Source organism: Daldinia vernicosa, assembly GCF_022497035.1.
Source record: "Daldinia vernicosa strain CBS 139.73 unplaced genomic scaffold F5Y00scaffold_68, whole genome shotgun sequence".
Taxonomy (NCBI): Eukaryota; Fungi; Ascomycota; class Sordariomycetes; order Xylariales; family Hypoxylaceae; genus Daldinia; species Daldinia vernicosa.
In genome coordinates, this window is record NW_025953984.1 from 50,944 (window position 1) to 65,791 (window position 14,848).

Here is a 14,848-nt window from a genome sequence, read left to right on the forward strand (position 1 = left end):
AAAGTATGATTGGTCCTATAGATGTTCATTGACTTTTGGGTTTAATATTAAATACCAAAGAGAATGTTGCTAGTGAGCGTGATGCTGGGTGTCTAATGAAAATGTCGGAGGACAAGGTCTAACGTTAGATTTCCTATTATCAGAGATATAGGCGCCGTAGGCGCTCGGTAGCGGTGGGAGAGCGAGTGTGTATATTGATCATGATAAGGTCCAAGTTCTAAGGTGCGTTATCCCCGAAGGGAGATAATGCCAATATACATGCGTACAGATTACATAAGCTCCCGCGTGACTAGCACGTGGTCGCACTTCCAACAGAAAATAGTACGTATGCCGATATAATGTGTTATTTAACTGCTACTATCTCGAGAGTAAGCTTTGATGCTTAAAGGGCATGATAACTAAACCAAAGCCGGGATAATAATTCTCATTTGGCTTTAGACAAGTTGAAGATGGTACAGTGAATCTATTAAAATGAAATTAGTTCAACAACCCATATCCTCTTAAGTTTTATTTCGATGTGCTGATGAAGTCTATGTAACGAGACTCCGTAGTGATTATGTCAATGGCCGGAATGATTCCGGCCACGGCCGGTTTTTACCGGGCTTGATGGTTCCACTTTTCCCCATCACCTGCCGGGGTTAAAGTTTGGCTTCATCTTGCTGATAAGTTTCAATTACGTAAATCTTGTCGGCCCATGAGACTTCTTCTTTGCTAAGATGTCTCCTTGACTACCACGTAATTACGCTTCCACCATGATCAATTAGTGAATATCTTATGTGGTACTGGATTAAGCAATAGTATTTCTCGTTCAAAATTATAGATGCTTACATGAAAGCCTGTTCTTATCATATAATAAATATTTTGAACGTTATGAATTTATTAGATGAAAAGAGGGTAATAGGGGGAGAGTCGTCTAGGACAAGTCTGAATTCTTGTGCTCGAGCTCGTATCATCTGAGAAGGTAGGATCTAATACTATTCGGGTGCATGTTGTTGTACCGCATGGTATATACATTAATAGCTGGTCTGGGCCATCTTGCGATAGGGATCGCGACGAATCATGAAGCTTTGAGTATTGTTGAGGTTCGCTTCACACCCCAACTATCCCTATCTTGTTTTTATGAGATAAAGATAAGGGGAAGTCCTTACAAGATATGATAGGTATAAACCCGACTTCGGTCTGGGTGTATAGGCCGGAACTCTTCCGGCCATGAGATAGGTAATGTAAGGGGAATGGGTGAGTTGGCTATTAAATCCGGTTTCGCTCGAGGCCGGAATCGTTCCGGCCAGGAAGGTGTGAGAAGGTTCCGGAGGTCCTGGAACTTACTTGATCGCCAACTCCGCATTTTTACGTTGAGGCCGGAACAGTTCCGGCCATGGTCTATATTAGCACGCGAGATCAACCGCCACTCCGGTCAATGGTCTAACTTCTCATACCTCAAGATCTCACTTCAGTCCAAAATTTATATATATATTATTTCAATTGTCAGAGCCCACACTCTCACAACGTTCCAACATGTTCATTCCTAAGTCGTCCTTTGAAGTCTTAGAAGACACCAAGCCGGACGATGTCTCACTTCCTGCCTTCATGGTCTCAACGACTCGGGGTTTTCTGGCACGTATGGATCCTCTTGTAACTCTCCCCCCTGAATTTGAGCCGGTCGAAACTCTGCTTCAAGAAATGCCTGTCCAGACCCAGTCAGGCAAGCCTGGACTGCTTGCCACTGGCCAGCTGGGTGATACCGTACTCAAAACTCTTCCAGACCTGACCGAACAAATCGAAAAATACCATGATAACCTTCCCATGATGAATGCCCTCTATCGTGATTACTCATTCTTGGCATCGGCGTTTCTTCTAGAGCCATGTCACATGAGGTTCATCAAGGGCGAGCCATATGGACTAGGGAGATCTTTCCTTCCTGCTCAATTGTCTCGACCTATTGTCCGCTGTGCTGAGCTGTAAGTCATTATAGTCTTCGTCGTGTCGTTTGTGCATCAACTAATTTCTCATAGAGCTGGATTCAAACCGTTCATGGAGTACGCGGGTTCATATGCCCTTTTTAACTATCGCCTTCAGAATCCAGATGCGGGTCTTGAGTACTCTAACTTGCGCCTGATACGGGCCTTTGAGCACGGTTTGGATCCTGCCTCTTCTGAGGCCGGCTTCGTATTGGTGCATATTGACATGGTAAAGAACTCGGGCCCCTTAGTTAGCGGCACGATGTCGTGTCTGCGGGCGCTTGATAATTCTGAAGGAGTTTCAGCCTTGCAACAGAGAACGTCATTTAATGAAGGTCTGCGTACCGTCGTAGATGCGATGAAGAAAGTCAATGGCGTAATGGAAACCATGTGGATGAAATCTAAGCCGCGGTCGTATACGAGCTTTCGGACTTTCATATTTGGCATCACATCTCAGTCCATGTTTCCCGACGGTGTTGTTTACGAGGGCGTCAACGACGGCAAGCCTTTAAGCTTTAGGGGCGAGAGTGGCGCCAACGACACCATGATCCCATTGATGGACAATCTTCGTATGTATTATCAAAAATCTTTTTTTATCCCCGATTCATCACCAACATTTCTTGCCGGACCGAGTTGGGGACTATTGCCCCCAAGGTGCGTCCGCGCACACGTCCGAGATCCCTTAAATAATTCAAATAACGTTTACTGACACATGACTATAGTTCAGATCGAGATGCCTGATACGCCTCTGACTGAGATCCTAAAGGATTTTAGAGATTATCGCCCAAGTAACCACCGCCAGTTCCTTGCCGAGGTGAAGAGGTGCTCGGAAGAACTACACGTGAAAGAGTTTGCTCTAGCTATTGGTGCGGAACACAACTCGACAATAGGAAGTGAACATCGAGAACTAATAAAAGAGTCTCGACGCCTTTGGCTCCACGCTCTAAACCAAGTTCGAGACTTCCGGTGGCGGCACTGGTGCTTTGCCCGCGAGTACATTCTCAAGCAGACCTCGCATCCCACAGCCACGGGAGGTAGCCCAATCGTAACTTGGCTTCCAAATCAACTGCAAGCTGTTATGGAGGAGATGACAGAGATCGCCAACAGCGTCGGCGCGCGAACTGGATCTATGGAACTTGGGTCGGAACACCGGGACATCATGGACCTTGTTGACCGGCAGAACCAAAGCTTGCAGAAGGAAGTAGAGAAATATTGTAGAGAACGTGGTGTGACTGCTCATTATACATAAGTCGTATAGACTGTACTCCTCTGTAGGAGTTGGGACAGACGACGTACTTGATCCCCTAAACAGAACTCTACCTGGGTAGCTTTTTAGAGTCTTACGAAGATCTAGTTTATACATTACGGGAACTTGTATTAGCCCCAAAGTATAACGGGTTAGTAGTAAGTATAAAGTATAATTCCCTCGGACACATATCTCCAGTGCATTGTAGTGTGCACTGCTAAGAATATCTCCAGCGCGAATGGATATGGTGTATGAGTAATATTCATAAGTTCGAGCGACACCGTGGATATTGGGTCATTGCTTAGATAGCGGTGGGGGAGGACGGATTTATTTAAAATTATGACCGCTCGGGTTCGATATAAAAGGGTATTACCTATAGACGATGTCAAACCGAACGTTCTATTAATACTTGAAACCATTAGAGTTTTGCTATTAAATATGACCATAACTACCTATACGTGCTCTCCGATCTCAAGAGAGAATAAGGTTTGGGGAATAGCTGTGCAGACTCCAACCTGACAACGGCAAGATATACGATGCGATGGGCCACGAGGTGCGGTATAGGGGTGACAACAGCAAATTTACACCATAGGTTGGATGACGAGGTGCCGTATGAGGATATCGATCAGATTAAATTGCCAATGACTGCCCCTTACTCTGCAATGGCTTAAAGGCGAACCTACGGCTGTAATAATCGGCTTGGGTTTAATAGGAGTTGTCACAATCTCTGAAAACTCCGAACTTCTTTCCATTTTATCAGCGTGTCTCCCTACCTGATTTCCATAGCAAATCAATATTATCTTTGGACAGCTTCCGTTACTATATTAGGTACCTGGCTCGAACCTTGCATCATGCAAATCTGCACATCCAACCTCATTCCACAGCCCATTTCTCATAATCAGGGAAATACCGGTCGTGAATGCGCCCCGCGTAGTCAAGGAGGACCGGGAAGCTTTTGATGATGTCATGAGCTTTGGGTCCGCTATAGTGAAGTATTATGATTAGTATAGGCTCCAACTGGAAGATAAGTTATTGTTTACTTACGCAGTACATATCCAAGCGGAAACAATAAAGCCAAACAGACACGCATCCGCCTCCGTCGGTTCTTCTCCACCAAGTACCCAGAACGGCTTGTCGTCGCCGCCTTTACTACTGGATCGCGAGGTCACAACTAGGCATACCATAAAAATTAGTGTCTTTATTTCTTAACCAGGCATGAAAGAGGGGTTCTAAAAGGCTACTCACGTTGTGCACTAATTGTTTCCCAGATCTCGCAAGTGGATTGCTCGATTTCCTCCTTGGTAAACCGGCCAGTACCTTGACCATTCAACATCGTGGCGTTGGCGCGATAAGCTAATAAACCCACAACGATGCGGATCGGGTAAGGGATTGGCCATAGGACATGGTCCCTCATGGTGTAGTAATTTTGGATCCAACGCTCCCAAGTCTATCGCGCGGTTAGCAAATCATATATCTTATATGAGTCGTATGAGAGATACGATGAAAAGGGAACTTACTTGGTAAAAGGACAGCTTATTCTCTAGTAGAGCTATCAGCGCCATGTCCTGTAACCTCTTCGACGGGTCCAGCGCTCTGTTTAGATCCGGAAGGACATCCCACTCAGCCAGGGTCTTGATGATAAGGGTAGAGTCGCCGAGTTGTACTTTTGGCAGGGAATCTTCCCCCTTTCCGGACGAGGAGGTAGCAGATAGATCGCGACATTCTATGTATGGTACCTTGCCCCTAGGCGCCGCTTTAAGCGAGCCTACTCCTATCTTATATCGCACACCCGCAAAGCGTAATCGTGCTTCTAATTTGTTTACATATGGGGACCATGTGTAATTTCTGGTTTCTTTGAATCCACGGAAGATGGTTATATCCGGGTTTACGTTGACGCTCTGGGTAGCCATGGTGATGAAATGAGTCAAGTATTAAGTAACCGATTGAAGTAGAATATCTGATTCTGGCGTAGTTAGATGTGGATATAAAATATGTTGATGGTACCTATCGGATGGGTTTACAAGAATAGTGTTTGTTGATTACGATGAAGAAAAGGGGTAACGACTAATGTATCAATATTATAAGCTTTATGAGACACTCAGCTGAAATAAATACTGGCAGTCTTAGGTGGCATTCGCGAAGCTCGTCACTTCGACTAGAGCGAGCGAGCGGCGCATTTGCTATATATATTTAAAAACTCCATCGAAAATTACATGACACTCCCTATTTTCAGGAATTACATCGTAAGCGCTAGGGCGAAATCACGATAGAAAAGACAGTATTGACTAATTTGGCAAGCTGATCCGCATTCGCGAATTAGTCAGAGACGGGCTAACTCGCACATTTCGGAGAAGACCATGATGCCGGCACGGGAGAGGTTAGGATGTTTTCTATCTTTGGCGCAAGACCGTAGCACGCACCGCACCGCCCCTACTAGCGTATTACGGGGCTTCCACGTTGTCTTAGCATTAGATTTTCAAGTATTAAATGTTACTAGCGTGGAAATCCGATCACCCTACAGACCGAATTTAACTTAGGAAAGTTTTGACATTAATCCTCATTGGGAAATGCGAATTAAAAAAACAAAACTTTCCAATAATCTTATCTATAATCTTATCTATTACAGATATGATTTGAATATCGCTAACGGAGCTAAGCGGTCTTAAATGAACAAATTGACCAATGGCACGCTACAGCTTCCATTAACTAGTGGGTCAACGGCTATAAGCGCTTCGGCATTTTCCTCTGATATCCGAACGCTCCGGATCTAAGACCTTTACACCTTTATTTTACCTTAGGTAAGGAACAGTATCTACAATCTTGCATTACAATATGGGATCGATCTACTTATATGCGTGCCCTTCTACGGAGATCACGCTAATCATACGGCCGAAACATTATAGTTGCCATGTTATCAGAGCGACAACACCGCCGACGTCGAAGGCCGGCTTTATCATGCCTCGAGTGCCGGCGCCGCAAGATTAAGTGCAACCGGAATGAGCCATGCACACATTGTGTCTCTGCTAAGTTAAAATGTATCTATAAGGTCTATAACGATGAACCCGTTAACCAACTACCGCTGAGACCTGGTATCTCGCCGGCAGAGACGTCAAGCCCGTCAAGCCATGGACCTTCACCCTCGGTAACCCAGGCTCAGGAGCTTGGCACCAATAGGCCAACCACGGAACATAATACCAGTGGCTCCGGTCCTCGGGTAACACCATCACCGATAGGGGCTACAGCGGGATCGTCATCCATAGGAGGACGGAATGATAGATCAGAGCCGATTATTCTCGGCCTTGACCCTAGCAACCTTCAACCACATGTATCCGCTCCGGAAGCCGAACCAGGTCTAGTAGGTATCCTTCAACGGGGACAGAACACCCCTGCCAAGTCTTCGGTATCTAGCCCCATGAACGGACTATCTGAAAATGGACGGGACATACTCGCGCGCCAGCTAGGGCTGCAACACTCACAGATAATTCTTAATAAAACAAGAATCTTAGGGTGGAGTCTTAGGATAGGTACAGCTCCGGAGGTAGAAAATACATCCCTTTCATCTATATGGTATCGTACTAACCACATCACAAGTTTGCACCTCTAATTGCCTGCTATGTTGCGGCTGCCAATACCGCCAAGGGAGCCTTTCCTCAAGATACTGAAAAGGGAGCCCTGTATGCCCAGATATGGACTCTTCTCCAGAAATGTAAAAACATGGCGAGAAGTATCAAGCTGGGAAGGCCTAGCAGATGGCTCTCGTATCCCGATTTCGATCTTGTACCTCCCGAGAGGGAGATAGCGGATGCTATGGCAACTTCATATTTCCAATTATTCGAATCGACGTACAGAATAATTCATGCCCCTACTTTTTGGTCCGAATATCAGAAACTTTGGGACTGTCCGGAAAGTGTTACGACTAGCCTACGCATTAAGATCCTCCTTGTAATTGGGATAGGATCGAGCTTATCTAACCATAGAGACAGCGATCTCGGGTTTCGTAATATGATTCCCCAATGGGTGTATGCTGCCCAGACGTGGCTCTCTGGGCCGCTGGAAAAAGACCGTTTGGATATTACTGGTATCCAAATTTACTGCTTAACTTTTCTAGCACGACAGATATTCTCTATTGGTGGTGATCTGGTCTGGGTGTCATCGGGATCGCTTATGCATATGGCAATGCAAATAGGTTTACACCGCGACCCCAAGCATCTCCCAAGAATGTCCATCCTGCAAGCCGAACTCCGCAGAAGACTATGGGCCACTATACTTGAGATAGTTGTGCAATCATCTTTGGACTCTGCAATGCCACCTAGAATATCTTTTGATGATTTCGACACTGAGGCGCCATCAAATAACAACGATGATGAGATAGATGAGACGACCACGACTCTCCAGTCACACCCAAAGAACGACTGTACCTCAACATCACTACAACTTATCCTACTTGACTTAGTACCTATACGCCTTCGGATTCTACAGCTTCTAAACGGCTTGCATTCCGAACTTGCTTACATGGATGCTCTTTCTCTAAGTTCAGAACTTACCAACAAATATCGCTCGTATAGTAGCTTCATAAGAGATAATGAGAAGGCAGGTGTGACAGCATTCCATCGAAACCTGCTTGATCATCTGGTGCGGCGATTCTTAATCCCCCTTCATTCCCCTTTTGCCAGCGAAGCCCGAGCGAATCCACTATTTTATTATTCACTCAAAGTTACACTAGACTCAGCTATGACCCTTATTTCCCCTGAGCCCGACGAGGGGTTTTCTCGTCTTATGGCTATTGGCGGGGGTATGTTTAGAGAAGGATTCAGGTACGCAATGGGTGTCATTACTCGCGAGCTTGTCTGCCAAGTTGAGGCACGACGTGCCGACGGGATACGCCGATGTAATTCTCAGGATGTTGAAAATCTGAAGAAAGCTGTAAAAGATATGATCTCGTTATCGTTAGAACGGGTTCGGCAAGGGGAGACCAATGTTAAGGGGCCCATGTTCCTAAGCATGATCATGGCCCAGATAGAAGCGACAGAGGAAGGAGTCCCATGCGACCTCAGGATTGCACAGAGTGCGAAAGACAGCCTTGAACTATGCGCTAGTTTGATAGAAGAACAAGCGGGCAGTATTCCTTCGCCACGTCCCAGCAATACTGGCCTGACGCCAAGTAGTCTAGACGGTGGGTATGGGATGGATTTCGATTTCGACTTGGAGTTTTTGATGACTGATTCGGGCTTTGCTTGAAAACTTCGGCTTACCGAAATATATATCGTATAATCACCCTCTTGTAACATCATTCATGGCGTACTTGGTTCTTTAACACGCCTAACCTTTTCTTGCATTTGGCCGGTTTAGATTCTCTCTTCACTTCTCCTGTATGAGATTAAGTATGGAGGCCTATGCATTAGTTCGCTTGTATTTTACATAAAATCGATATTGGCTTATAATGGAGTCCTCGTGCGGAATCGGGGAGGAAATGGGCCTAGTAACGGCCCAGGAGGCATTGGCGCAGGAGGAAACACGGGACGTGAGGGAAAATGGATTACAATTCCCCAAGTTGGTACAAATTCAGCCAGCCTCTGCATAATCTATTACGTCTTTCCCGCGCGGCCCATAGCAGCTGACCTAGTTATATATGTTCGTCGGTCTGCTATATTCGCTCGGCCGAAGCAGGAGAAGACGGAGATAATCGGCTGCCACGGCAGCAAAGTACTACGAGAATTAAGTGGTAACATTTTAAATATTTAATACCATGCACTTGCGTCTAGCGACTCCTACTGAAGTATAAGTCCACGATAATTTTTAATATGAACTAAATCTCGTACTTATCGTCTTCCATCCACGCAACCATTTCACGAAATACTCGCCGAGACTATGACGAGGATGAAGGTCTTAATTAACGGCGGAGGTATCGCAGGTGGCGCCCTCGCTTTCTGGCTCTCGAAGATTGGTCATGACGTTACGGTTCTCGAATGGTTTCCCACGCTGCGAACCACCGGACTTCAACTAGATCTACGAGGTCACGGGATCGAGGTCATGAAACGCATGGGTCTCGAGAAGGATTTCCGGGCAAGGATGGCCCCAGAACAGGGCCTACAGATAGTCAACAATGCGGGAAAACGGCGGGCCTTCTTCCCGGCAAATAAGTCTGGCAAAGGACTGCAGAACTTCACGACCGATTATGAGATCATGAGAGGGGATTTCTGCCGCCTCTTATACGACTACTCTAAGGACCGGACTAAGTATGCCTTTGGAACGTCAGTCAAAAGCTTCGAGCAGAACGACAACGGGTTGGAGGTTCAGCTTACAGACGGCACGAAAGATCGATTCGACCTCCTAGTGGGCGCAGATGGGCAGAACTCACGAACACGTAGGATCATGCTCGGGTCCGACACGGAGGGGCTCTACCCACTCCGCGAAATTTACGTAGCGTACTTCACGATGAATAAGCCAATTAAAGAAGGAGAAGGATATCTCGCGACGGTATACATGACCACCGGAAGACGAGCTATCATGACCAGAAGACATAGCCCGGATCAAATCCAGGTATATCTCACCTGCAAGAGCGATTCCGAACGACTGAAGAATGCCCCCCGGGGAGACGTGAAGGAAGAAAAGGAGGCAATGGCGGAGATCTTCAAGGACGCGGGGTGGGAGGCTGGGGAACTCGTGCCGGCTATGATGGAATCCGACGACTTCTACCTGGAGCACATGGGCCTCGTCAAGCTGGACTCCTGGCACCGCGGACGCGTAGCTCTCGTCGGGGATGCCGCTTACTGCCCCACTGCTAATACGGGGATGGGAACTACGTCCGCCATCGTAGGCGCATACGTCCTCGCGGGGGAAATCGGCAGGCACTGCAAGAACAGCGCCGGCGAGCCAGACAATAACAAGGCCGGAATTATGGCTGCGTTAAAGGCCTACGACGAGACGTTCCGCCCTTTCATGGAGCAGGTGCAGAAGGACGTCAGCGACGGCAAGGGTATCACGAGCAACATGATGCCAACGACGTCCTTTGGGGTCGGGGTTATGAATTTCGTTGCGGGAGCTGCGGCTTTCTTCAGGTTAGATATCATGGCGCGGGCGTTTCTAAAGGAAGGGGTTAAGTGGGATCTTCCGGAGTATGAGGAGATTCTGCGAAAGTGAAAGGGGGGGGGGGGGGGTTGGTGATTTGGGAATTTGGAAATTGATGTAGCTAAGCAGCTGAATGACGAGTGTTTGGGATATATTTGATGAACTGCCTGCATAATATATTGGAGACGAGGGTGATTTTGGAAATATAGGGGTATCGTAGTACTGGTAAATGGTCGTCATTATCAATTGTCGTTCACTTGGAGACTTTTTACTTAACAATCAATACTTTTATATAAGATTCAACATATTTTTACCTCATTATTTCAATATTAAACGTTCGATAGTTTAATATTGCCGATGTTATTCCCAGTTGTTGTTGATGACATCGACAATAACACCATGATCTTCCTGCTGCCTCAGGCCGGAAACGACAACAACCGCAACAATACCCTCGACTCCCTTAACCCGGACTATTATGACGAGCGTTAATAACAGTAACCTTTCATTTAAATAACTCAAAGAGTCGAAATGAAAATGCTTCACTTACTAGGCACTCCTCCGCCATGAATCGCATACTTCTCCGCCTGATCGTGACTCATCCCAAACTTCAGCCGGAAAGCATCCTCGTCGCCTGCATACTTGCAGTGCTGGAACCAGGTACTCTCGCCAAATCGTAGCACGGTGTTCCTCTTCCTCTGCACCCAAATCTCGTTGTCCAGCGTCGTGCCGGAACCAACGGCGCTCTGGAACAGCACCTGGCCGTTAGCTAGCGCGATGGAGATCAACGTGGGTCTCTGGCCAGAGAACGGGAGCAGCCGCGCGTAGAGCAGATGTCCAAGCTCCCAGGCGTCTTCTGCGGTAAATGACTCGAGGAGGAAAGAGTCGAAGTCGAGTTTTACTGTTGCCGCCTGCGGGGGTCTGTTAGTAAAGAAGCTAACCTGCCGAGCAGTCGGTAAGTTTAGGCTTACGACCTCGGGTGGGATAGGAATTGGGGGTGGCGAGCCACCCCTTTCCTGAGCTGCAATGACTGCTCGGAGTCCACTACCGGGAGTTTTGTCGCGGCGACGGAGGACTCTAGACGACATGATATACTAAGATTGATTGTAGGGTAAATAGATATTTAGCTACCACCTAAGTAGGGGACCTTTATGGAAAGTTACCTGGGTATCAATGTTGAATCATGAATGCCTTATATATCGACCTCGTTATATATTAAACTGGAGTATCACGCTAAATAAAGCGTGAGAAGACGATCTTTTAGAATGGAGTTACTCCGCCTCTAGCTCAGTTGGAGCCGTCATTGGTCGTATTAGAAACGACACTCTGAGTTCATTACTACATAAAGACGTAGCGCTCTTTTCGGTCCGATACTAGCCAATCAAGGTGAGGATAAAGCTGTCTATGTCCTAAAGGGGTAACATTAACAGTTCTTGCTTGTGATTGGCCTCTTATGGGCATTTGTTTGAGAACTTGTTATGTTTCGGTGTTGGAGGTTTTACCTGTATTGCATCTAACATTTCTGTACTCTTCTAGCGGCTCCGCGTCGGATTCCCGTCTCGACCCCGACCCGGGGCCGTTATTAGACTGGCCCTAAAACGAGGGCATAAACCCCCGCAAATCTCCATAAAAGTTTCTCTATGCGCATCTATTCTTGGTCCTTCATACATAACCTCGAGCCGCAGAAGATCCTTGTGGTATTTTTATAAACTACTTTGGTACCAAGTACGTTGAAGGTGTTCCTCGAACCCCAATATCACCAGCAACCATGAATATAGGTCCTAGAACAGCCGGCGACCTCGCCGTCACATACGAGTCGCAGACCAGGGGCAAGATCATCCTCGTTGGTTGCTGTCCTGTCAAGCGGTCAGCACTGCTGAGAAAGTACATAGCTGGGACGACATCGTCATGCACGTGGACCTGGAGGACTTCTGCACGATCAAGTTAGCCGCTCAGGAATTTCTATAGCGTCAAAGTCCCCAAGGGCGTCTTGATGTGCTGTCCAACAATGCGGGCACCGGAGGTCGCAAAAATGCACCCGCGGGAAGCCAAGGTCATGAATACCACATAGCCACTAATTCTACGTAGGGATCATGATATTCTCTATATCTTACTTCAATACGGCCTCGATGTCAAAAGTGCGTTGCAAACAATAGGAGAAATTACAACAGCATTACAAATTGTAGTTGAGAAAGGCTATATTAGCATGGTTCGTCGTCTTCTTGCGTCCGGTGCTGATCCAAATGTTAGATTAGTGGAAAAGTCGAGGGTTTGTGAAGCCACTGCCATTGATACAGCTTCATATAGGGGCCGTCTCAATACGATAAGTCTTCTGATAGACTCTGGCGTTGTTACAGATGGCCCTGGGCGACGTCCGTATATTGAGGCAGTCGTCAAGTCGGGACTCAATGGGCACACGACTACTTTACAACTTTTAGTGTCACATAGAAGCTGGATACGAATGAAGGCGATCCGTTAGATATGGAGAAAAAAAAATGAGATCAGGTATCAAGAGAAACTTTTGTCTCATTCAGGACCATTATCAATTGTATAACACCTATTAACGAAGAGGCAGACGTTCGGTCTGAAATCGTCAAGTACCTCCGGACAACAACCCTACCTAGATCGTTCCCTACCCCGGATGCAAATTGATTCACTAGAAGAAGTAACGAGCTTGCACCCTGAGATATGACACGGGCGGGAGTAAGCATGATGTAGTGGTTTACTTGTGCTATAAACCTTTTCAGTTATCTCCCTATATTTTATCGTACTTTCCTTTACTCTCCACTTATACTATCATCTTCACTACCTACCCAACATAGGCAGTTGTATTCCTCTATCTAGATTCTATTATTAGGTAGTTTTCATTATAATCTCAGGGGTCATAATGCTATCAACATGGCCCTTCCATTTAGTTACTAGAAAATATTTCAACTAGCACCCTTAGTTATCCAGCTATAGCTTAAATTATACTATCTTCTTCGCATTGGCTCTCTGGGTTGCTTTTACTATTGATTTCTCATAGTTATCATTAAGGTATCTGTTTCGCTCCTGCTAAAACTACCCATGCGTAACTCGCCTTGTAGTATAACGCCTGCGGAAGGTCGCCCTCATCATTGCCTCGAGGAAGTTCGTAACTTACTTAATAGCTACTCGTAAATAGATCTTTTTATTTTCAACAACACTATAATTCAAGATATCTATTTTACTCCCCCAACAATCAGTCGTTACTTGTAATAATAACTCCAAACGCTCTACGACAATATCGCTTATATTGAACAGATACGCCATTCTTAGCCTCACCAAAACTCCGACAACTCATATCCAGCAACGCATACCGACACTATGGACAATTTGGTAGACCTAAATCAATCAATCCTTATCCCGTATAACAATAACAGCGTAGTCCACATCACCAATCTGCCCGTAAATATAGATTATGGGACACTTTTCCGCGCCCTCCGCGGCACGGGAAAGATAAACCGAGCCAATATAGCCGGGAGAGAAGCATTCGTCCATTTCTGGGGGCTCGACGGCGTCGTGCGTTTACTAGAAAAGAGTAGAGATGGTTTGTTCATCATCGGAACCCAAAGACCCTTTGTGAAAATCGCCGTAGATTCCCCGGAGCGACCGCTAGTGTCGGACCAATTATCGCGAGTTCTTATCATCAGCGGCCCCAAGGAGATTATAAACTACGAGAACCTCTCCATATTATTTTCAGAGAAGTTCACATTCAACGTCGAGTCGATCGAGATCTCAGATGAAGAACTAGGTTACCAGACGATGCGGTGGTCTTTCGCTTCCTACACTCAGCAAAGCCTCCTGGCGTGTAGAACAATCAAGGAAGAGAGGCAAAAGGCACTCCGAACAAGCCGCAATTTCTACAGCCCCTGGAAATTTGTATGGTTTCGTTACGACAGCGATCCTTGCCAAGCCTACCAGACGCTCGTACTACCCCCGCATAGAGCTTCACTACCTATACATCCACTACCCTCTCCTGGACAACTATCCTACGAAGACTATCAACCCCTCCCTTCCTCTTCCTCTAGGAATCATGACTCAACCACGCTCAACGAGGACGAAGAGGAAAACGAAAACAAACCAACCGATGAAAGTCTCTCCCAAAATATGTCGTCCGCCAGTTTTAACAGCGATCCGGAACAACACTACAGGAAAACCACGGGTGGAGTATCACTGCCTTCACATACACCACCTCGTATTGGGGAATTCTTCCAGGGCCGCCGACGTTCATTCTAATCAATCCCTATCAATAACTCTTTGCTCGTGTGTTTTTTAACGGTGGGTGATCCGGTTGGAAAGACCGTGTGTCGAGTTTTATACTCATGATCTACCTAGACTTGGGTAGTATGTATAGTAAACCCTTACCATAGCGAATCTACGATATAGCGAATTCACTTTTTAACGAATCTAAAGTGATGGCTTTTGGAATCTTATATAAAGATTGTAAAACAAGTAAACCTATACCATTTTAGACTAGGACAAGCATTTACCAGCCGCCGTCATATCATGAAAGTAATTCATAAATACGATGTACTGTAAGCTATCACGCCAACGCAAG

The 14,848-nt window shown here is 46.3% G+C and overlaps 7 protein-coding genes across 7 annotated transcripts; 5 read left to right on the forward strand and 2 right to left on the reverse strand.

Annotated features, from left to right (window-relative positions):
• Positions 1-1,438: 1,438 nt before the first annotated feature.
• F5Y00DRAFT_248049 (indoleamine 2,3-dioxygenase family protein) lies at positions 1,439-3,387 on the forward strand. Its single transcript, XM_048009368.1, has 3 exons — positions 1,439-1,958; positions 2,013-2,527; positions 2,681-3,387. The coding sequence occupies exons 1-3, from the start codon at positions 1,516-1,518 to the stop codon at positions 3,205-3,207; spliced, it is 1,485 nt and encodes a 494-aa protein (XP_047860662.1). The 5' UTR covers positions 1,439-1,515; the 3' UTR covers positions 3,208-3,387.
• A 551-nt stretch (positions 3,388-3,938) lies between these two features.
• Positions 3,939-5,368, reverse strand: F5Y00DRAFT_248050 (putative glutathione S-transferase). Its single transcript, XM_048009369.1, has 4 exons — positions 4,722-5,368; positions 4,450-4,651; positions 4,249-4,375; positions 3,939-4,186 (listed from the first exon to the last, which is right to left on the reverse strand). Exons 1-4 carry the CDS (start codon positions 5,112-5,114, stop codon positions 4,078-4,080), a joined length of 831 nt encoding a protein of 276 aa, XP_047860663.1. The 5' UTR covers positions 5,115-5,368; the 3' UTR covers positions 3,939-4,077.
• A 618-nt stretch (positions 5,369-5,986) lies between these two features.
• F5Y00DRAFT_188022 (uncharacterized protein) lies at positions 5,987-8,757 on the forward strand. The gene is made up of 2 exons (XM_048005120.1): positions 5,987-6,742; positions 6,796-8,757. The coding sequence occupies exons 1-2, from the start codon at positions 6,113-6,115 to the stop codon at positions 8,440-8,442; spliced, it is 2,277 nt and encodes a 758-aa protein (XP_047860664.1). The 5' UTR covers positions 5,987-6,112; the 3' UTR covers positions 8,443-8,757.
• Positions 8,758-10,344, forward strand: F5Y00DRAFT_273577 (FAD/NAD(P)-binding domain-containing protein; the record flags this gene model as incomplete). Its single annotated transcript, XM_048013206.1, has 1 exon — positions 8,758-10,344. Exon 1 carries the CDS (start codon positions 9,073-9,075, stop codon positions 10,342-10,344), a length of 1,272 nt encoding a protein of 423 aa, XP_047860665.1. The 5' UTR covers positions 8,758-9,072.
• Positions 10,345-10,480: 136 nt separating this feature from the next.
• On the reverse strand, positions 10,481-11,433 carry F5Y00DRAFT_248055 (uncharacterized protein). Its single transcript, XM_048009370.1, has 3 exons — positions 11,244-11,433; positions 10,820-11,180; positions 10,481-10,742 (listed from the first exon to the last, which is right to left on the reverse strand). Exons 1-3 carry the CDS (start codon positions 11,355-11,357, stop codon positions 10,633-10,635), a joined length of 585 nt encoding a protein of 194 aa, XP_047860666.1. The 5' UTR covers positions 11,358-11,433; the 3' UTR covers positions 10,481-10,632.
• Positions 11,434-12,471: 1,038 nt separating this feature from the next.
• On the forward strand, positions 12,472-12,873 carry F5Y00DRAFT_248057 (uncharacterized protein). The gene has a single exon (XM_048009371.1). It carries the CDS (start codon positions 12,476-12,478, stop codon positions 12,746-12,748), a length of 273 nt encoding a protein of 90 aa, XP_047860667.1. The 5' UTR covers positions 12,472-12,475; the 3' UTR covers positions 12,749-12,873.
• A 741-nt stretch (positions 12,874-13,614) lies between these two features.
• On the forward strand, positions 13,615-14,799 carry F5Y00DRAFT_273579 (uncharacterized protein; the record flags this gene model as incomplete). Its single annotated transcript, XM_048013207.1, has 1 exon — positions 13,615-14,799. The coding sequence occupies one exon, from the start codon at positions 13,615-13,617 to the stop codon at positions 14,524-14,526; it is 912 nt and encodes a 303-aa protein (XP_047860668.1). The 3' UTR covers positions 14,527-14,799.
• Positions 14,800-14,848: the final 49 nt, after the last annotated feature.

Coding starts and splice junctions, on each gene's coding strand:
- F5Y00DRAFT_248049 (XM_048009368.1), top strand. CDS start 1,516: ATGTTCATTCCTAAGTCGTCCTTTGAAGTCTTAGAAGACACCAAGCCG. Junction 1,959..2,012: donor ATTGTCCGCTGTGCTGAGCT/GTAAGTCATTAT, acceptor AATTTCTCATAG/AGCTGGATTCAAACCGTTCA. Junction 2,528..2,680: donor CCCATTGATGGACAATCTTC/GTATGTATTATC, acceptor ACATGACTATAG/TTCAGATCGAGATGCCTGAT.
- F5Y00DRAFT_248050 (XM_048009369.1), bottom strand. CDS start 5,114: ATGGCTACCCAGAGCGTCAACGTAAACCCGGATATAACCATCTTCCGT. Junction 4,376..4,449: donor GGAAACAATTAGTGCACAAC/GTGAGTAGCCTT, acceptor TGGTATGCCTAG/TTGTGACCTCGCGATCCAGT. Junction 4,187..4,248: donor TCCGCTTGGATATGTACTGC/GTAAGTAAACAA, acceptor ACTTCACTATAG/CGGACCCAAAGCTCATGACA.
- F5Y00DRAFT_188022 (XM_048005120.1), top strand. CDS start 6,113: ATGTTATCAGAGCGACAACACCGCCGACGTCGAAGGCCGGCTTTATCA. Junction 6,743..6,795: donor GGATAGGTACAGCTCCGGAG/GTAGAAAATACA, acceptor CCACATCACAAG/TTTGCACCTCTAATTGCCTG.
- F5Y00DRAFT_248055 (XM_048009370.1), bottom strand. CDS start 11,357: ATGTCGTCTAGAGTCCTCCGTCGCCGCGACAAAACTCCCGGTAGTGGA. Junction 11,181..11,243: donor CAATTCCTATCCCACCCGAG/GTCGTAAGCCTA, acceptor AGACCCCCGCAG/GCGGCAACAGTAAAACTCGA. Junction 10,743..10,819: donor TCATGGCGGAGGAGTGCCTA/GTAAGTGAAGCA, acceptor TCGTCATAATAG/TCCGGGTTAAGGGAGTCGAG.
- F5Y00DRAFT_248057 (XM_048009371.1), top strand. CDS start 12,476: ATGGTTCGTCGTCTTCTTGCGTCCGGTGCTGATCCAAATGTTAGATTA.